Source organism: Herpailurus yagouaroundi, unplaced genomic scaffold, assembly GCF_014898765.1.
Source record: "Herpailurus yagouaroundi ecotype Mexico unplaced genomic scaffold, PumYag 187, whole genome shotgun sequence".
In the NCBI taxonomy this organism is placed as follows: domain Eukaryota; kingdom Metazoa; phylum Chordata; class Mammalia; order Carnivora; family Felidae; genus Herpailurus; species Herpailurus yagouaroundi.
In genome coordinates, this window is record NW_024412418.1 from 24,940,817 (window position 1) to 24,963,330 (window position 22,514).

Genomic DNA, 22,514 nt, shown 5'->3' on the forward strand with positions numbered 1-22,514 from the left:
TGTTTAATGTAAAACTTTAAAACAGACTGCATTGTGTAGAGTTCTGACTAGAGTCAGCCTATCTGGCTCTGAGTCTGGACACTATAACATTTTTATCTCATATAGTACTTAGCAATTATTTACTTGTCTTTCTGCACCCATGCAATTTTGGTCTGTCAATAGCTATGACATTTGTGTTAACCAGCACTAATGTCATCAGAAAATTATTTCCCTAACTCGGATACTTTTGAGTATGAAAGGGGTCACTATGATTACATTGGATGGACAACCGTTACAAGTAAGGACTGTCTGACAAACCAGAAACTATGGTGAGCCCATCTAGAATAAATATTTGGACCATAGGCCACTCATTGTGAAGAGCAGGAGATCACCTCATTCTTTGTTCACCCTTTCTACTCTCACCCCTGCCATAAATGGAGATGATAGGCCGTTAGTAAAACAGAATTAAGAGACAGACTATGGCGTAACTCATCGGTCACTTGATGAAGGGCAGTCAATATTAGCAGGACTATGCTTCATTTATCTTGTACCTTCTCAAACTTCTTTTTTTTTTTTTTTTTTTAATGTTGATTTATTTTTGAGAGAGAGAGACAGAGCCCAAGCTGGGGAGGGGCAGAGAGGGGAGGAGGGGCAGAGAGAAGCAGAAGGACAGAGAGAGGGGGAGACACAGAATCCAGAATCTAGAATCCAGGGTCTGAGTTGTCAGCATAGAGCCCGATGTGGGGCTCGAACTTGTGAACTGTGAAGTTATGACCTGAGCAGAAGTCAGAAGCTTAACTGACTGAGCCAACCAGGCGCCCCCTCCTTTCTTAAACTTCTGAAGCTTATAAAGCAGAGGTTTCAGGTTTATAAACAAGGGACAAATCTGGCCTTGAGTTCCTTTTATTAGGCTTACTTAGTATTTAATTTAACTAATACTTTGTTACACTTGTCAAAGGTCAAGTGGAACTGAATAGTCAATGCCTCCTCTCTAATTCACTAACTCGTCACACTTTTCAGGAAGTTAAGGTTCCATTTACCATTCCCGTTGGGATATTGTGGACTGCCTTCCTAACTCATCCCTTTGTCCTTCCTAGACTCTGAATGATTTTTAGACGTTCCAAGCTTCATGTGGACCTCGTTCCAACAGCTTGCTACAAAGCCTTTCAGAATGGTGCTGGGAGCAAGAGCAGAGAGCTAGAAAAACTCAGATTTTGGAAAGAAAAAGGATGAGGACTAGAAAAAGAGCAGGCTCTGGCCATGTGAAATGGATGTTTATGGACTGATGGATAATAAGATTGGAAATAATATAAAATGCTGAGATTTCTATAGACTGATAACTACATGGACTGCTCATCATCTGAATACCACAGGAAGCTGTGATCGTCTATACCTGGCTTTTTTTTTTCTCAAATAACATACTCATAGACCTACCTAGAATTTATTAAAAGGACACAAAAATTAATATAAATTAAAAAAATAATACTTATTTAACTTGTAAAACTGTCGGGATTAAAACCAGTAATAAGTGACAGTGAGTTATAAATTAAAAATAATAACACTGTTAAATGGCTTGATGATGATGATGATTGGTGTGTATTTATAAGGCATAATTTTTGGTTTGGGAGGTGACTAGAATACCCAGATAGAGTGTTTATTTTTTGCTTCTTAAGATATTTACTGAACATCTCTTGTTAAAAATGGAGAAAAATCATTACTAATTTGAAAAATCATTACTAATATGACTTGTATAGGTTTATCACTTATTTAACTTATGTCTTATGTTCCCTGATTCCTGAATTCTGGAGTCCTACAGAGACAAATAGCCAAAATCTTTGAGCACCAGATGGGACTGCAGCGAGGGGCTGTGGATAATATGAGCTTTGTAAGGTAGAGACACTAATATACAGAAGCAGACAAAAACAAAAACAAAGAGAGGAAGGGGCGTCTGGGTGGCTCATTCGGTTAAGCTCCAACTCATGATTTCAGCTCAGGTCATGATCTCACGGTTCATGAGTTTGAGCCCCAGGTTGGGTTCTGTGTGACAGACAGTGCAGAGCCTGCTTGGGATTCTCTTTCTCTCTCTCTCTCTCTCTCTGACCCTCTCCCGCTTGCTCGCACTCTCTCTCTCTCTCTCTCTCTCTCTCTCTCTCTCAAAAATAAATAAATACATAGCCATTAAAAAAAAGCAAATAGGAGGCCAACTTGCTACTCTCACTTATACCAAGATGATCAAGGGGTCACCTCATTTCTTTGCATTCTTTCCTGAAAATCCATTTCTGGCAACAGGAATTTTGTGTGCTGCCTCACTTACAATAATAATAGCATTAACAAGTAGAATAACAGCAATTAACATTTAGTGTGAACTTAGTATGCGAAGCACTTATCTTAATTCTCATACTAGCCTTATGAGGTCAGTACTATTATCTCAAATTTATTAATGAGGAAATTGAGGAACAGAGGGAGTAAGTAATATACTCAAAATCCTTCAGCTAGGTAGGGAAATGCATAACTAAGATTTGGAAAAAAAAAATCTGACTCTAAGGCTCATGCAGTTGACCACCATGCTGTATTAGTACAATAATCACCTCCTAAGCCATCTTATAATAGGGGACAAATGACGTGCCAGTGAGCTACTTCCATTACAAGACGTTGCTCAAATGCTACTCTGCTGATAAGGCCTTATGGAATTTGCCACATTGAAATTAAACTTTTGACTGTGGACCCGCAAAATATATTTCTATCTTTTGATGGACAGGCAGATGTTGTTTTTGATTATTAACATTTATATATTCTTCTCCTCTTGAATTTTTTAAGTTGAGAAGAGGTCCCTTGGTTCACATTCCCTTTCTCTCAACCTCTTCTTTTTCTTATATACTTCCTTTTTTATTACGTTATGAAATGATGTATGATATTTAATTTTATATAAAAATACAATTTTTATTATAACATGATAATGAAAATGCTTACATTCACATAACATTTTACAAATTATTTTACAACGTATAATTCTTTCAGTACTCATACAAAATCTAAGCTTGTTAAATGTGTATTAGTACCTGCATTTTCTTCATTAAAAATGTGATTATTTGCTCAGGTCACACTGCTATTATATGCTCCAGTCTGACTTGGTTCTCCTAATTCTGAATCTAATGTTCTTTTCAGTTTTCCTCATGTACTTTCTCACCTAGTTCAGTGTCTGTTGCAAAGGAGATCTACTACAATGCTATGATGAATGAGTGAATGAACACCCGTCCTAATAAAGGAAGGTCACTCCACCGCACATATTTTTATAACAGATCTGCTGGCTTTTTCTTTTTCTTTGCAGAATAGAATGGGTAGGTGCTAAGATTGGGCTTTTCTAGAATGTTATTTAGGAATAAAATGGCAAACAGGAGCAACAATTTTTGGGTTGTAACTGAAGATTAAATTATATTCTGCATCAATAATTTGGAATTAATGTAAAACAGAATTTCCTAAGAAAATGGAATTTAATTATATTCCTATGATATTTAATAATCTACCATGTCCAGGAGAATAAGAGCTGCGTTAAGAAGAAAGGCTTCAATAAATTAAGGGGAACATCTGGACCTTTATGCCAGAAGAATCATGTGAATCTCCCTATAGTAAGTAATTTGGCTTTAAGACAGGAAGACTATCAGTCTTTAATGTGGGAGGCAGTGCTCTGCTTTACACTAGGGAAATTACACACACACACACACACACACACACACACACACACACACACGTCAGGGCTTGGCTAATGATGACCTTCAGGACACATATAAGAAAAGCAGAGATTGTTATCTAAGGATCTCATATTAATGTTAAAATCCACTCCAGATAAATTAATATAGTACTAAATAAACTTTTACCAATACCACTTTTTTAAAGATAGATTACTGCGTAGTTCATTTCATCAACAATATTTTTGAGAACCTACCATTTAATCAGGCACTATTCTAGGCACTGATGATAGTGATCGAAACAGAAAAAAGAAAGGAAAATTTCTTCTCCTATGTAGTGTACAATCTGATGGAAGAAGAGATATTATGAAAATAACAAAAGACAGCATATCAGATAAGTCCTGTGAAGAAAAATAAATGCCTTGGGGTGGGAGAGAAGAATGCAATTTTAAGTATGATGGCCAGGGAAGGGCCACTCAGCATCCTGCTGAGGAAATGATGTTTGAGCAAAGTCCTGAAAGAGGTGAAGCAGTAATAAGCCATGCACACATCAGGGGCAATAGTATTCCAGACAGAAGCCACAACAATGCCACAGCCCAGAGGTGAGAGGAACCATAGGGGGGCCCTGTGCCCTATGAGATCATCAGTAGGAACTGAAAGCAGGGGTGGTTTTAAATAAGGTCTGGATGACATAAAAGCTTTTGGAGGTTTTTGAAAACGGGAGTGGTATTATCTGATTTAGGTTGTAAAGTAATTGTCCTAGCTACTCTGTCAAGAAGAGATGTGTGAGAGGTGGAGGAGGGAGGAAAGACTAGAGTGGACACTGGTTAGAAGGTATTTCAATTTTCCGGTGGGGGAGGTGATGGGATTTCAGACCACAGTGGTACCAGTGAAGGCGATAAGCAGTTGAGATATGCAAATATTTTGAAGACAGAATCACAGGATAAGTTAACAAACCCTATGTAGACATAGAACTATCAAGGAGACTGACTATAAGGAGTTTGGATAGACTAACAGGAACAATGGAATTGTAACAAAGTCTCTTGATATAAACAAATGCACATAACATAAAATCTATCTTGTTAGCAAAATTTTAAGTGTACAATACAGTATTATTAACCTGACCATAAATACATCTCCAGAATCTAATCAACTTGGATAATTGAAGTTTTGTACATTTTGACTAGCACTTTTTCATTTTCCCCTCCCTCCAGCCCCTGGTAACCACCATTCTACTTGCTGCAAAAAAGAAAAAAAATAAAGGGGGCAGAAGGATAATTTTGGAAGTGGTGGATATGTTTATGGCATTGATGGTGGTGATGATTTCACAGGTGGATACTTATTTCCAAATTCATCAAGTTGTGTACATTAATTAAATGCAGCTTTTGCATGTCAATCATACCTAAATAAGGTAATTTGAAACAAAACAAGCTATATGTGACAAAACTTGCCTTTCACTCCCAAGAAAAAACAAACTAGTAAATACCCTGACTTGACACTAAGGAATATACAAAAATGAGTAGGGAGGATTGTTTCCTCTCCTTCGGAAAGGAGACAAGGGGTGTTCTCTGATAAGTCTGGTTTGTGGTCACCTAGTTCCAGAGCAGGTAGGCCTGGGAAGCCTAGGCCTTGATAACAACAACAATAACAACAACAACAACAAAACAAAAACAAAACAACAACAACAAAAAAAAACAGGTTGGACCCAGGATGTCAATTTGTTGATGACAAATGGAAACTCTCAATGAAATTTGCATTTACTAGGATAGAAAGGGCATATCATCTAACATCACCGGTGAGTCTAAATGTGACAAATTACTCACTTGTGATAAAAATAAGAACTGTGGAATTGTGGAATTTTTCAAAAGTCCACTTAGAGTTTCCTTGTAAATTATACTTCTCCTCTTTAGTCATGTATTTATCCAAACAGAGGATTTTGGTAACTTATTATGTAAGAATACCATCCCTTACACAGGTTTGAAGACAAAACTAACAATATTCCTTTTCCAGAAACACATCTAATTCTAATTTCCACAGTTGGAAATTTTGTGTGTCACATATTTGTAGGATTACACCAATGTCTGGAAAGGGTCAAGGGCTCTGTCTTTTTAGGAGACAGACCTAGTTCAAGTCCTAGTTCAGGCCCCTGTGTGAGGGAAGAAGTAGCTAGACCACAGACAAGTTACTCCACATGTCTGATCCTCGCCTGATCTGTAGTTGATTATAACCCTGGCTTCATAGAGTTGCCAAGAGGAGTCGACCCACACAGAGTTTAACACGGTCCTTGGCACACAGAATAACTTGATAAATACCAGTTTCTGCTAATACTTTAATTGTCGCTTGACATTATCCAAAAGCCTGTTTTTAGTCATGTGGTTCTTCGTTAATTCACCATTACCCTTGCCAGCTTCGTACCCTGCCTTTTTGGGGGGTATGCGGAAACTTCAGATAATTTCCTGTGTGTGTTACTTAATACAAAAAAGCTATTTAGGGGCAAAATTGTGAGTGATGTAAAGTACTAAACATAGTAAACATATAAACAAACTTTATATCAGAGAAAAGCTAGTGTACTGATAGCTGAGAGGCATCCTAAAGTGGTCTTTACTTATATGTAGTAAGAAATTGATTTTTCGTTATAGTCTCAGAAATCTGATTTTGACAGAAGGACGCATAACATCTTTCAAAGGTGGAGTCATGGCAACCAAGTTTTCAGGATATATTAATAATACCAATATAGTATTGGGAAAACTGGATAATCACATGTAGAATAGGGAAAATTGGACCCCTTTTTTACACCATTCACAAAAATGGACTCAAAATGGATTAAAGATGTAAATGGAAGATCCACAAGTATAAAACTACTAGAAGAAAACATGAAGATGATACTCTTTGACTTTGGTCTTGAAAACAGTTTTTTGGATATGACAAAAAAAAAAAATCACAAAAAGTGCCAGCAACAATAGCAAAAATAAATAAGTATGACTAAATCAAGTCAAAAAGCGTCTGTACAGCCAAGAAACAATCAGCAAAAAAAGGAAACCAAGAGAAGTTAAGGGAATATTTTCAAATTATCTATAAAGAGTTTGCAGTTTTCAATATGTATAAGAAATTCCTACAACTCAAAAGCAAAAAAAAATTGATTAAAAACTAGATAAAGGACTTGAATAGGCATTTTCTAAAGAAGACACACAAATGGCCGAGTGCATGAAAAGATGCTCATCATCACTAATTAAGGAAATGCAAGTTGAAACCACAATGAGATATCACCTCATAGCCACTAGAATGGCTATTATCGAAAAGACAAGAATTAATAAATGTTGGGAAGGCTGTGGAGTAAAGGGAGTCCTTGTGAACTGTCGGTGGAAATGTAAATGGACACAGCCACTATGAAAATAGTGTGGAGCTTCCTCAAAAAATTAAAAATCAAACTACCATATGATCTAGCTACTCTTCTGCTGGGTATATATCCAAAGAAATGAAAAAAAAAAAAAAGGCAATGAAAACAGGACATCAAAAGAAATATCTGCACCCTGTATGTTCATTGGAAGATTATTCACAATAGCCAAGACATGGAAACAACCTAAGTTGTCTGTCAATGGATAAACACACACACACACACACACACACACACACACACACACACACAGTGGAAATTATTCAAATGGAAAAAAAAAAAAAAAGAAAACCCTGCCCCTTGTGACAATGTGAGGGCTAAGTGAAATGAGTCAGAGAAAGACATTATTGTAAGTTCCTACTTACATGTGGAATCTAAAAAAGTTGAACTCTTACAAACCAAGTAGAATGATGGTTACCAGGTCATGGAGATAGAGGAATAGGGAGATGTTGGTCAAAGGGTACAAACCCTGGAATAAAATGATACCAATACAATACTAATAAAATTATTGTTATGTCATGGAAAATAGTATTGCTTTGGATACTGGAAATTATGGCATATATTCAGCAAACATTACCCAAAACACACACACTGGAAAATTGATTCTAATGCAAAGATTTCTGTAAAGCCTGGAATCAAGACAAGGAAAGTGAGTTATACAATTTGAAAGGTTAATAGCACTAGGCTATGGTAGCTCAATATACCCATCTCCATATGCTGTTGAGGCAGTGGGATATCTTGGGTCAGAGTAAATTCTCCCATTAAGAGTTCTCTAGAGGTGCCTGGGTGGCTCAGACAGTTAAGTGTCCGACTTGGCTCAGGTCATGACCTCATGGTTCATGAGTTTGAGCCCTGCGCTGGGCTCTGTGCTGACAGCCTAGAGCCTGGAGCCTGCTTCAGATTCTGTGTCTCCCTCTCTCTTTCCCCCTCTCTGCCCCCTTGCCCCATACTCTGTCTCTCTGAATCTCAAAAATAAATAAACATCAAAAAAATTTTTTAAGAAAAAAATAAATTAAAAAAAGAGTAACAAGTATTACCAATGTTTGTCTCTCTGTTTTCATATTTTCTTGTTTGATTATCTACTTTCTGGGTGATCTATTTTCTAACCACAACAATTTAATTAACTTCATTAATCAGTAACCAATCAGTTGGTTAACTAATAGCCTTGTTCTTTCTCTTTATGATTGGATCTCAGGAAAAAAGTTGATTGCTAAATATAGTTTGCATTTTTCTGCTTTTACCTATTATGTGTTGGTTTATTGTTAACTTTTAACTTTTAAGGTTTTTAGAGCAGTTTGTTGTTTTATGTAGATATGTTCATTGGGTTATGTCCCAATAAACCCATCATAAGTTGAAAATATCTTTAGTCAAAAATGCATGTAGTACATCTAACCTACTGAACATCATAGCTTAGCCTACCCTACCTTAAATGTGCTCAGAACACTTAGAGTTGGGTGAAGTCATCTACACAAAGCCTATTTTATAATAAAGTTTTGATGATCTCATGTAATTTACTGAATACTCTCCTGAAAGTGAAAAACAGAATGGTTGTATGGGTACAGGATGATTCTAAATACATTGGTTGTTTGCCCTCGTGATCGTGTGGCTGGCTGGTTGGGAGCTGTGGCTTCTACTGCCCAGCATCATGAGGGAGTATGGTTTACATATCACTGGCCTGGAAAAGATCAAAATTCAAAGTACAGTTTCTCCTAAATTCTTACCACTTTTGCACAATCGTGAAATGGAAAATTGTAAGTTAAACCACCATAATTCAAGGACTGCCTATATATAAAAATTAGCCATATAAAATCTACATTAAACATCTAATATTAAAATTATAAGTAAGTAAATGTTGGGGCACCTGGGTGGCTCAGTTGGTTAAGCGTCCAACCTTTGGTTTCGGCTCAGGTCATGATCTCACAGTTTGTGAGTTAGAACCCCACATTGAGCTCTGCACTGACAGTGTGGAGCCTGCTGGGATTCTCTCACTCTTTCTCTCAAAATAAAGAAACTTTAAAAAAGCTTTAAAAAAACAAGTTATAATTAAGTGTATATCAAATGGTTTGTGCAGTGGCCTTTAGCTGATCAATTTATTAATACTTACTAAGACTACCAAGATACTACTTTATAATGGGAATACATTTCTTCAAAACAAGTGGTAAAAATGTTTTTGTATGTAAGATCTTGCATAAGACATTTATAAGTAAATGCAATTTCACCAGCAGCTTGGGATAAAACTAAGTAAATTACAGGTGCAAATGTGCTTTGCAAACTGCAAACTGTCACATTGATCATTAATCACATGAATGTGATCCTGTGCATTAATGTTAAACTTTCACTCCACACAAAGACTCTGCAGTTGCTACACCATTATACTGAAGAGCAAAGTTGGTGAGAGCACCTGAAACTCCACCCTCATAACTCACCTTCACTGTGTTTGCCTTTGGCAGCCCACACACTCTTCTCAAGCTCACAATGAGATGAGCACAACTTTCGCAAGCCTGTGAGAGGGAACAAAGGAACAAGAAAAATTTTGCTTAGAAACTCAGTAGACCAGAAAGAGAATAGAAAATTATCATGAAAAAAGAGCTTTTCATGTTGACTATAGCTGCTGTAAAACTGCTATCTGGTATAGGTCAAATTAGTTATAAAGAAGTGTGTAGGAAGACACAACTTTTCAGTAAATTGCATTAGAAACTAAGCAGGTGGGTAGGTCTGTGTGCTGTTATGCAAGCTGATTTAGCTGTCGACTTTGAAAAAGCTTAGAATGGCTAGACCTTCCAATTACTTTTTCCCGGGGTGAGTAATGCACTCTTCTAATATCCTGCCCACCCAAAGTCAAAGGCTGTATCTTTCTCTTTGTTCACCCTCTGCTCTTCTGTTCATCCATGCCAAATCAGCAGAATTCCCTGAACATGACCTCTACTTCTTTGACTCTGGAATTTTGGTCAATCTTTTCTCTGTGCCTAAAATGCCTTCTCTACCCATGAGATTGAGGGAAAGTCTACTCTTCTTTTAAAAGAAGACTCAGCTCTAAGGCTACCTTGACAGGCACTTTTCTAAGTGACACCTCCATTTAGAAATAATCATTCCCTTTAAATAAGCCTTTCTCCAGAAATGTTTCTAAGCCTCAAAAGATACCAAATAAAATATAGTAGATGTTGCTATCATCTACTGTTGCTATGTGACTGTGGGGAGATTAAGATCTCTAACCTCATTTTTTTTTTCTTCTGCAAAATAGGAATAATAATAACTACCTTGGAATGTTGTTGTAAACATTAAAGTCTATGCTTATAAATTAGCATTTGTGATGTTAAGTTCTGGCTTCGGTCCTAGTTCATAGTAAGCATTCAATAAGTGATAGCAATCAACAGCTTCATCTGCCTATAATTACAGTAATTCCTTCATGTTTATCTGTATGAAGTCCAAGAAAGGCGCTGCTGGAATCTCAAATTTGTATCGGGCCCATCAGAAGCACAGGTGATAACCTGGGTTTAGGACTGGCATCTGGAGGTGGGGGGAGAGGAGTCTTAGAGGACTGAGCTTATAACCTGTGGAATCCAATGCTATCTCCGAGGAAATAGAGTTATAATTGAATTGAGTTTTATGACACTCAGCTCGTATCCCAAGAATTGCTTGTTGGTATGGGGACTCCCCTTCACACTAGAATTGGTATCAGAACCTATTTAGTAGGAAGCCTCATATTTTAGTAGCAGGTCAACTAAATAAATTGGTTTCTTACAATAACAGAAATAAAACAATTCTATAGTTTGTCTATTATTTTGATTCCGGAGTGTGAATATTCTTATAAAGGCAGGGGCTTGAGAAATTTAATGATCACCAGATAAATATGTAATAGAGTCTGTTTTATAATAGTAGAGTTTATTTTATAAAAGTAGAGTATATTTTATACTGTGTTGCACAATATGCCTTTAAATATCGGTTTATGGATCAGAAGATTGAAAGAGATTTGAAGACTATTTAATCTAACCCAACTTACTTCACAGATGAGCAAACTGAGACTCAGTGTGTGTTGTATTATGGGCTTGTTAGGAAATATGCAGCTTGGAAGTCACAGAGCTGAGACTTAAGCCCAGGTTTCTTACCTGGCACTTATATAGAAGCCTGTTTAGATGTTCCAGTCGTGCTATGAATATGACAAAACAGATAAAATGGTTTTGGGGAGGCAAAGACTAGATTTTTTTTTCAGAATTGCAATAGTAATTTTAAACAACATTTTCAGGTAATGATAGGATTTAAGCTGAATTTGAAGAGTATGAATTTGAAGAATTTGAGTAGACCAAGAAGATTACAAGGTTAATTCAATGTGAGAAATAATGAAGGATAGTGTGGAAGTAAAATAGCCAAGGCTTTGTGAGAGGCCTGTTTGTGTAACTCAGACCAATAGATGCAGAGAATGACATAAGGAAGCCAAGAAACATGTAGTCCAATTCAATCATGCAATAGTCAACAAAACTGAAAAATCTTGTCTTTTTCACTAGATCATTAACTGCATCTGAAGGAAACTGAAGAGAGGTCCTAATTACTGAAAGCAAGTTATAGGAAGATTAATCTGGCAATTGTGGGCAGAAGATTATGGAAAAGTTTCCAAGATCACCTGGGAACTCTTAAATGTAGGTTGAAGCTCCAATCAAGGTTGTAGCAGTAGAAACTCAAATATATGAGCAACATTACAAAAGATACATCAGAAAACCATAGTTGGCTGGTGAATTTGAAAAAGGGGAGAGACAGAAATAAAATGATAGTTTATGTTAATATTTTAAGTTCCAGAGACCTGACACATGTTTTCCACATGCTAAATAGGGAGGAGGGTCAAGTAGGTATGAGATATGATAGGCTCAGTTTCAGACTTACTTACTTTGGGTTGAATTTGGGATAATTCAGTACACAGGCTCATGAGCCTGAGGGGGAGATAGGAGTAGGAGACATAGACTGAGATGTTATGCACATAAAGGTGAGGGCTGAATCTACATAAGGAGTAAACCCTTGGAAAAGAAAATGGGAAGAAAAAAGTACAGGGGGCCAAGACAGATTCCTGACCAATGACAAGAGCTGGTTGCAGAAGAAAGAAAGGAAACTAAAGAAGACATGAAGTGGAGTATTTGGAAAAAACAAACAAACAAACAAACAAACAAACAAAACCAAAAAACAAAAAACAAAGAACTGAAAATACTATAGTGTTTATCTTAGGAGAACTCTACATCCTAAATGTAGTTGGAAAGGCTGTCCTCTATGTCTATGTTTATCAAGTTCAAAATACTAGTTTCTATGTCAGTATGTATATCTGGCTGAATATTTAAATCTTGTATGAAAATTAGAGAAAGCTCAGTAAAGAATGTTGAAAGAAGAACTTCACATTAGACTAATTCATCTTCAGAAACACAACAGTGAGTTAAAATATTTCATTAAAATTTTGGTTTTTAAGTAAGTTCAGACTACTTGTTAAATATTGGAAATCTAAATTGCTATTGCTGTGAAAGCCCTCTGTTAAGAAGATTTATGACTAAGGCAAAAATTAGGTCTGTAGTCCTACACAATGGAAAAGCCTAAACTAATCTGGTTAAGTAGCTTAAATAAACTGACAAATCTGGACACCAAAATCATCAGAGGAATTGCATATAATCTGGAAAGGAAGGGCAGCCAACATGAGAAGTCATTCAAATGCAAAGCTGAGACTCATCAATGTTGCTTGCAAACACTTACTGATTCAATGAATAATGATCTCTAAACCAGAATGAATTACACACTATAAATGCTGAAGCAAGTTAACCTACACCTGTTCTTCTTGATTAGGATCAAAGGTGTTTGTGTCAATTTTTCTTTTCAAAGAAATAATGCTCATTAGTTCATTAGTTCAGAATGAAAGTGAGTCATGACCAACTAAGTGGATAACCTTGGGAAGTTCCCTTTTCCTTAATTTATGTCTTTGTAAAATGAGGGGATGGAACTGGGTGATCTAAAGTCCCTATTCTCTTATTAAAAAGTAGTTTCCAAATTATTAAACTAGGGTTAAAATATGTTTCTTATCAAACCCTCTGCAACCTGACTTTGCACATAGTTGTAATATAGACATGGATATAGGTATGGGATATATAGTATGATCTAGGGAAAACATTGAATTTAATCATCTGATTGAAAGGAAATAGATTTTCTAGAATAAGTTTGTGGAAGGCCTAAAGACAAATATAGATACGCGTCATGTGGAAAATAAATACAAACTTTATGAAACATAGGAAGGCAAAAGTTCTGCTTCTAAGGCAGGAAAGCTTTTAGGAGGTGGGGAAAAAAGATTAGCTGGTTGTTTAGCTCAAAGACAATAGTGTATGTGGAATTATTATACAGAAATATGAATGCCATGTATGGATGATAAAGGTTTTTGAAGCAATCGTGAAACAATTACTCAAAAGTGGGTCTTCCGTTCATGTTGTTCGGTTAGCGACTCTACGCCTCAGCAATTACCCAAATGGCAATACATCCCCCAGCCCACAGCCCAGGCTGCTAGGAAGGCACAGCCATAGGGATTCTCTTTTAGGGAGCCAAAAAAGTTATTTCTGAGCACATTCTCTGACTATCATCCAGTAAAATTAGACATTACTCATGAAAGTTTCTAGAAATCCAATATTAACAAGTGAATGGAAGAGGAAATCAAGATATGCTTTAAACTGCAGTCATTCCAAGGGCGCCTGGGTGGCTCAGTCGGTTAAATGTCCAACTTCAGTTCAGGTCATGATCTCGCGGTCCGTGAGTTCGAGCCGCGCGTCGGGCTCTGTGCTGACAGCTCGGAGCCTGTAGCCTGTTTTAGATTCTGTGTCTCCCTCTCTCTCTGACCCTCCCCCATTCATACTCTGTCTCTCTCTGTCTCAAAAATAAATGAACATTAAAAAAATTATTTTTTTAAATAAACTGCAGTCATTCCTTAACACGTATATGGAGATTGTTCTTGTAAAAGAGTGTGAAAACTTAGGAACAATTAAAGAGTAAGAATTAAAACAAAATGTGATTAGATTGCCAACATTTCTAAAAACATTCATAATAGCCAGGGTTGGCAACATGTAGAGAAATGGGTGCTGCCATATAGTCTTGATAAGACTTTAAACTGGCAAGTCCCATTCACCAGGGGCAGTTTGGCAGTGACTTACAAACTGAAAATGCACATACACTTTAATGGAACAGTTCTACTCCTGAGAGTCTCTCTTCCTGAAACACACACACAGAGCCTAAATATAGATGCACAATGTTTATTGCTTTATTACGCCTAAAGTTGGGAAACAAATCATAAAACACATTTGTATGTCTACATTTTACAATCCTATGAAAAGGTCATTAAAATGGATGAGATGGGGGTGCCAGGCTGGCTCAGATGGTAGAGCATGTGACTCTTGATCTCAGAGTTGTGAGTTCAAGTCCCACACTGGGTGTAGAGATTACTTAAAAACAAAATCTTAAAGAAAATGAATGAGGTGGATCTACATGGACTGATATAAAAATATATTATTCTATATTCTTAAGTGAAAAATCAAGTTTCAAAAATTATTATACTATGACCTCCCATCCTCTAATATGTATTTACCTGTACTATATAAATTAGCAAGACCATAGAGTAATGTATACATTAAGTTATAATAGTAGTTATCTGCGGTGAGTGGCTTAGAGATGTAATGGGGGAATGTACATTTTATTATTATAAAATTTTATAGGAACAGCCTGCAATTTGAGAATGTTAATTTCAAATAATAGAATAATTAACATGAATCTAATGGGCAAAGAGGTAATGCTCCTCTTTGGGGACTTTTATATTACATATGAGTCCTTAACACTAAACATTACATAAATGTTAATCTACACTGGATATTGCTGCAAGTGATACCTTTAAGTCGCTTAAAAAAATGAAATGGAAAGCTTGTTCTTTTCTATAAAACAACTTAAAATTTAAAAAAATATTGAAAATATGTAAATACTAAAAATATTAATCCTCCCTAATAATCAATGACATGAAAACAAGAATATGGCATCATACTAGCAGAGCTAAAAATGGATAATAATTAAGATTTGCAAGAGTTTGATCAAGCTACTTTTATATATTGCTGGTGGTAACAATTTTTTCTCATGGCATTATAATCTCTTTCATACATATATACGGCTACGTAAAAGCTGAAAATAAATATTTTAGAATATTAAAAATGCTAACATCCAAATAATAATAACTTTCTTCTCTGAACTTTAAATACATTCCAGCTGTTGTAATTATTTATTTTACTTCTGTAGTGAGATAAATATAAAGAAATTTGTGAAAATAGTATTTATTTTTTTAAGTTTTTTTCAATGTTTATTTATTTTTGAGAGAGAGAGAGAGAGAGAGAGAGAATGGGGGAGGGGCAGAGAGAGAGGAAGACACGGAATCTGAAGCAGGCTCCAGGCTCTGAGCTGTCAGCGCAGAGTCTGATGGCAGGGCTCAAACTCATGAACCACGAGCTCGTGGCCTGAGCCCAAGTCCCACACTTAGCCGGCTGAGCCACCCAGGTGCCCCTGAAAATAGTACTGAAAGACTTCAGTTTATTCATTAGAATATCAAAGGTATTCTGACTTGTTTTTTTTTTTTTTTTTTTTTTTTTAGTGAACTCTTCTACATTAGCCACTTCTGTATGAAGGGGCCTTTTTCCCCTCACTTCTCCAAAAATTGAGCTAACATTAAGTTCATGTATAAGGAATTGTGTAAGACAGATACCACATGACAGCTGGCAGTTTGGCTGGATCCTGGCAGGTGCCTATACAGCCTCTGACCAGTACCTGGAGCTTAGCAGGGCTGAATCACCAGTCTCTTTCCCACTTTGAAATTTTTGATATTAATCATTCTCTACCGCCTTTAACCGTAATAATTCTTCCAACAGATGCAGGTTTATTTATATGATAGGGCTTAAAAATGAGATGAGAAGGCAAAGGTCTATAATGATTTCACTTTGAGCCTACTTCTTTTCCTTTGAAACTACATCATTGGGGAAAAAATAAAACAGTCAATGCTTTATGGTATTAAGGTATTTATCTGTGCAACAATAGATGCATAAGCATATTTTACCTGAATCATTCATTCATCTGGCTCTGTCTCTGTCTCTGTCTCTGTCTCTCTCTCTCTCACACACACACACACACACGCATGCACACACATACACCCCTCTGGCATAGCATCAAAGGCTTATAGAATGACAGAGCCAAAAGAAATTTAGATCCTGTCATCTAGCAGTTTTAAAAGCACGATCCTTGGAGCTCTTGGGTTCTGTGTAGCTTCTCAAGGAAATCTAAGAAGGTGGGAGGGTGTTCAGAGTGTACACAATTGAGCTACTTTAGCTCTGGTTTAAATAAAACCTCTACTTCACTTTCACATCTCACACAGCCTGAGTGTAGCTACTTTAAAAGTACTTCAGGGGCGCCTGGGTGGCGCAGTCGGTTAAGCGTCCGACTTCAGCCAGGTCACGATCTCGCGGTCCGTGAGTTCGAGCCCCGCGTCGGGCTCTGGGCTGATGGCTCAGAGCCTGGAGCCTGTTTCCGATTCTGTGTCTCCCTCTCTCTCTGCCCCTCCCCCATTCATGTTCTGTCTCTCTCTGTCGCAAAAATAAATAAACGTTGAAAAAAAATTAAAAAAAAAAAAAAAAGTACTTCAACCACTGACCAGGTCCATTTTACTCATTTAATAGGTTAGGAAACTAGTGTCCTAGAAAGTTCAGTTACTTAACCAAGGTTCTAAAGCTATGGCAGAGACAGGTCAAGGTATTTAGATTTTTAATTCCAAATGGAAATTGGAAAGCTGATGACAGTGGAAATTCTCTGTAATTCTGGTTTTTCCATGGGGTTGCTATAGCTTATGAAACTCACATTATGAAGAGGCAATTAAGAAAATGAAGAGGTAACCAGGCAACAGTAGTGCCATTTTCTTAATAATGTGAGTGATATTATGCAGGGATAGGTTACTTCTGCTTCAGCTGAGCTGGTGCATATATGGGACAGCACAAGTTGAGCATCTGCTGGGAATTAGCATAGACTTTTTTCTACACACCTGTTCTGCAGAAGAATATCTATAATGAAAGCTCCAGCAGCTTGCTCCTATATGACTGCCAAAATCTGAATAAATAATATCCCCTGGCCACATCATAACATAAGGCAGAGTTGGATCCATGACAAAGCTCTAAAAAAAAAGTGAGGTTTGGTTGGAAAATTATGTGTGTGTGTGTGTGTGTGTGTGTGTGTGTGTGTGTGTGTGTATGTATGTATATGTAGAAGTAAATGGAATTTTGTGTACCATTCCTCTCCTGTGGGCTTTGGTTTCCTAATCTGTAATGAGGGGAAGGAGACTGATCTTTAAATAGTTTTCAATGCTTATGTTAGTTGAAGTGGGTGCTTTTTGTTTTTAAAATCAGATTCACCGTCAAGAGGGAAAAAAACAAAAGGAGGAAAAACATTAGCAATTGTCTAAGAGACACTTTATCAGGCATTTGTATTGTGTTTTAAAATACCATCTCAGACAAGCTATAACATGAAAATGTATATTATTTAAAAATATGCCTTTTTTTAAAATTTTTTTTTCAACGTTTATTTATTTTTGGGACAGAGAGAGACAGAGCATGAACGGGGGAGGGGCAGAGAGAGAGGGAGACACAGAACCGGAAACAGGCTCCAGGCTCTGAGCAATCAGCCCAGAGCCCGACGCGGGGCTCGAACTCACAGACTGCGAGATCGTGACCTGGCTGAAGTCAGACGCTTAATGACTGTGCCACCCAGGCGCCCCTAAAATATGCCTTTTTGTTAACTTTTTTTTAATGTTTATTTATTTTTTCGACAAAGAGAGACAGAGCACGAGTGGGGGAGGGGCAGAGAGCGAGGGAGACACAGAATCTGAAGGAGGCTCTGGGCTCTGAGCTGTCAGCAAAGAGCCCAACATGGGGCTTGAACCACAAACTGTGAGATCATGACCTGAACTGAAGTCATGACCTCAACCAACTGAACCACCCAGGCACCGCAAAAATATGCTTTTGAATAGAATAAGATACAAAATAATTATTTTTAAATGTGAGATGTGTGTGTGTCCAAGGCATAATAATTCCACATGTACACCTGAAGTTAAACCACAATTAGAAGAAAAAATGTGCCAACAGGTAGACTTATCTCCCTCAAATTCATATTCATAACCTTAAGTGGGTCCTTTATGGTGACCAGCAGTCAATATCTTTCCCTGGTCATCTTGTTTTCCTACTCACCTAGAAGACTATTTTATATTTTATTCCCTTATTTCAAATTCTGTCTTCTAACACCCACCTCCTCCCCACTCTACACTCTCAGCTGATAATTTTGCTTCCTATTTCACTGAGATTGAAGCAATCTATAGAAAACTTCCACAGCTTCCACCCACATACTGGCATCTGTACCCATATATTCTGACTTCCTGCCTGATACTCTACATAAACTAACTGCATTCCCAGCTAAACCCACCTCCTCTGCTTATTCACCTACTTCAGCCCAATAATTCCCTCACGCTTTTGAATAGAAAGATTCCTTACAGAATCAAGTCCAACCTCCCATCACCATGAAAGCATTAATCCCTAAAAAATTGGAAAGAAGAAAGAAAAAAAAAAAGCAACCTCTTTTGGCTCCAGTTCTCCTGATGTCTTTTTTTCTCAATTTATTTGTTTCCTTTTGCTCCAAAATTCCACAAAAGTACAGTCAATAGTCACATTACTAATTGCTCTTCTTAAATCTTCCACAAGTTTTGTGGTTTTCTTTGTTTGTTCATTTGTTTTGCCCCATATGTCCACTAAGACTTGTAATAGGGTCACTGATGGTCTCTTTACTGCCAAAGTCAAAAGTCAGTCTTAATCTTCATCTTATTGGCTACATTATGGACATTTGACATAATTGCTTATGTTTTCTTCCTTGATACACTATCCTCACTTGGCTTCCAAGGTGTTACAGTTCCTTCGCTCTTCGCCAACTCTCTAGATAGATGCTCCTTCTTAGTTTCTGTTGTATGTTCCTCTCATCCTTTGACCTTTTAACTTTGGAAAGGTCTATGACTCAGGCTTTGGACCCTTCCCTTCTTTACTCTATTCTCTATCCTTGGTGATCTAACCTGTCTCATAATTTTAAATATTATCTATATGCTCATACCTCGTAAATGCATATCTCCCATCCAGATATCTCTCCCTAACTCCAGGCATTTATATCACATCTGTCTTTACATTTCTATTTGGTCTGAAAGAATTGTGTCCAAACTCAACATTCTTATGAATCTTCTGATATTTGTTCCCAGACCCAACTCAACCATAGTTTTCCCATCTCAATCGATGGGGGAAATCTTAGAGACCAAAATCTTGATACTTTTCTTTCATAACCCTCATTAAATCCACTTTCTAAGTACCTGTATATCCAGAACCTATCCATATCTTCTCACCCTCTCCACTGCTGTGAGTTTCTTAAGTGGTGTCTCTACTGCCCACCATGAAAGTAGGTTTGGGATTGAGAGTGAAGACACATGAGGCAGATGAATTAAAAATGAAATGACTCTTTTGCTTGAAACATTTCATTCAGTGAATTACCATTTCACTAAGTGTAAAAATTCAAGTCCTTATAATTATTAGATGATAACCAGCCCTACAATGCCTGAAATAATCTTGCTTGCCATTGCAGATATAAAAAAAAATCTGTTTCAGGAAGTAGCTTTTTCCATCCCTTTTTAAATGCATCTTTAAGAGTTTAAAAACTTAAGAGTTCATCACTGCACAAATGCTTACAGGATAAACACCTGATTATCCTTGTAAGGGAATTATGGGGCATACATAACTTGATTATGAGTTTGTGGTATATCTCTCTACTTTAAGTACCCTGCACTCTTAAAAATGCTGCTTTCATTTCACTTTTTTCTCAGTACTGATGATTCTTTTGGTTTCCTCCTGTATTAGTAGTGTCTTAATTTACTTTATTTCCTAAATTCATTATTTGTATATAAAATTCTATAAATGTTTTGTAAATGTATTACCTGTCTGTTGGCAATACAATACTGATAGTCTTTAAAACATCTTTTTATTGTTACCAATAGTAAATTTGAACTCTTTAAAGAAAAAAATCCTGGATTCAGGGCAAGAAGGAGCTGAGTACTCCTTTCCACCATTCTCTGTATTTGTTGATAATCTGCATTATAACATTGCATATTAATAAAATAATCCTACATGGAGGAACTTCAGTAGAGTATACTGCTAGCTTTTCTTCTTTGGGGAAAAACCTAGTTTATCAGGGTGTTTTGTCATTTTCAAGTATGGGAAAACTTTTTTCCTTCTTCTCCATTTTGGGCTGTTCCCCTTTCTCCTGCCACAATATAAGGGGTCTGACACTATGGGAGTTGCTTCAGGTTTCCTGGCTGGGTCACCTAGTTGATGGGCAGGTCTCAGATTCAGAAGGAGAGGAAGTTGGGAAAGCTCATTTGGCCACACATCAAAGTCTCATTGCCCTAGCTTTCATCAATTGTACGGCCGACCTTTTGATATCCGTCAGTCTCTAGTGCTCTATTTATCAATTGGTTCAGAATTCAGGCAATGGGAAAGAGATGCTATCTATGGAGCTCATCAAAATCCAAACATGTTCACAACAATTCAGATAGTAGTTTCTAAGCATCCCATTTTGCAGGTATAGTCTGAGGGCAGGAGGATGTAATGGAAAGTATTGGGCTCTGGTGTCAGACAATCTTTGCTTCTAATGTCAGATGTACTACTATGTCACCCTGAGTCAAGTTATTTAACATATCTCAGTCTCTTTTCCCTGATCTATACAATAGCATGAATAAGGACTTCCTCATTGTGGAGTTAGAAGAAAAGGTATACATGAAATGCCTAGAAGGAAACCTAGTACAAATGAATCCTCAGAATTACTGTCTTCCCCTTTATATCAATAATCAATTGAGTAAATAATTGAAATCAAGTCAGAAATAACAATATGTACCAGAAATTAGGAGAAAGTTATTTACAGAAAATAAATGGTTGAGTAGTAGAAAGAACATTTTAGGGGGGAAAAATGGACAGTCTTTTATTTTGAAGAGAAAGCAAAATAAATTCTCTTCTTGCAACACTGAAGTAGACTAGTGAAAAAAAAAAGGCACCAGTAAATCTGTCCAAAATTTCTATAGTAGCTGATGTGGGTGGAATAAGAGGACCCTTGATTCATCCAGCCCACTGCCTGTGTTCTGAATAATTACAAGTTTTTATGGCTTCTGCAAGATGTTGTTGATCATTTTATGACAACAAACCCATGAGTATCTGTCTGTGTTAGAACAGTGACACTCACTGGTTATTTCTGATATTGACAGAAATACTTACTACTAAAAACCAGTTCTTTATAAAGCAAAATTTAAAATTATCCTCATAGATGTCAACAAGGTAACAAAAGGATATGCAAAAGTATCTATAGGTATCAAAAGGGAATGCTGAAATACTAGGAGGTACAAAGAAATTACACATATACACATGTGGAATAGTTCAGGCAACTGGGGATATAAGCACATAAGCAGCCAGTGAGTACTATCTTTACATTACAGGAAATAATTCATCAATTAACCCTGAAAGCATAACTTATAAGTATTTGGACCAACATAATTTTAAGAGTTATCCAATACGGAATGATATTCTTTGGTTGTGGCTCCCTGTCTCCAGAGATACCCAAATATATTTGAACAATTATTAATTGTACTAATCCTAGAGAGGATTCGTGAGTAACAGGAATTCTGGATGATCTTTAAAAACATTCTAGCTTCCAGGTCCCGACATTCAGTGCAAACCCAAATTTACATGACTTATAAACTAATAATGTTGTTCACAGTAAAATCTGGCTCCATTGCTCATATGTAAATTATGCAAACCTTTTTTAATCCTTTAGGCCTTATTAGCTTTGGAATAGGAGGGCTTGCCGAATCAGTGCCTTTGTTATTATTCATCAGTGATAATAACTCACTGCAGTGAAATATAATAGAAGCATCTATGACTTTTTTAAAGTTTATTTGTTTACTTATTTTTAGTGATCTGTACACCGGATATGGGGCTCAAATTCATGACCCTGAGATCAAGAGTCACACGCTCTTCTGACTAAGCCAGTCAGGCACCCCACATCTACAACTTTTTTATTTGTGGGATGATTTTCTGCCACCTAACACAAAAACAGCAAGAATGATTGACCCTTTCTCTTCTCCTAACCCTTAACCCCAGTAAACACTTCAAGTCTCATAGAAAATTAATCTCTGGTTTGGGGCGCCTGGGTGGCGCAGTCGGTTAAGCGTCCGACTTCAGCCAGGTCACGATCTCGCGGTCCGTGAGTTCGAGCCCCGCGTCGGGCTCTGGGCTGATGGCTCAGAGCCTGGAGCCTGTTTCCGATTCTGTGTCTCCCTCTCTCTCTGCCCCTCCCCCCTT

The 22,514-nt window shown here is 37.0% G+C and overlaps 1 protein-coding gene and 1 long non-coding RNA gene across 2 annotated transcripts in view; one reads left to right on the forward strand and one right to left on the reverse strand.

Moving 5' to 3' along the window:
* ANO3 (anoctamin 3) overlaps positions 1-22,514 on the reverse strand; it is a 422,003-nt gene that overhangs the window by 285,918 nt on the left and 113,571 nt on the right. The window contains exon 2 of the mRNA XM_040495589.1: positions 9,486-9,560. Coding sequence (XP_040351523.1) covers positions 9,486-9,560 — 75 coding nt within the window. The remainder of the gene's footprint in view (positions 1-9,485; positions 9,561-22,514) is intronic.
* LOC121043640 (uncharacterized) lies at positions 9,555-11,821 on the forward strand. The gene is made up of 3 exons (XR_005796950.1): positions 9,555-9,858; positions 10,456-10,539; positions 11,562-11,821. It is a non-coding gene; the product is annotated as an uncharacterized LOC121043640 (long non-coding RNA).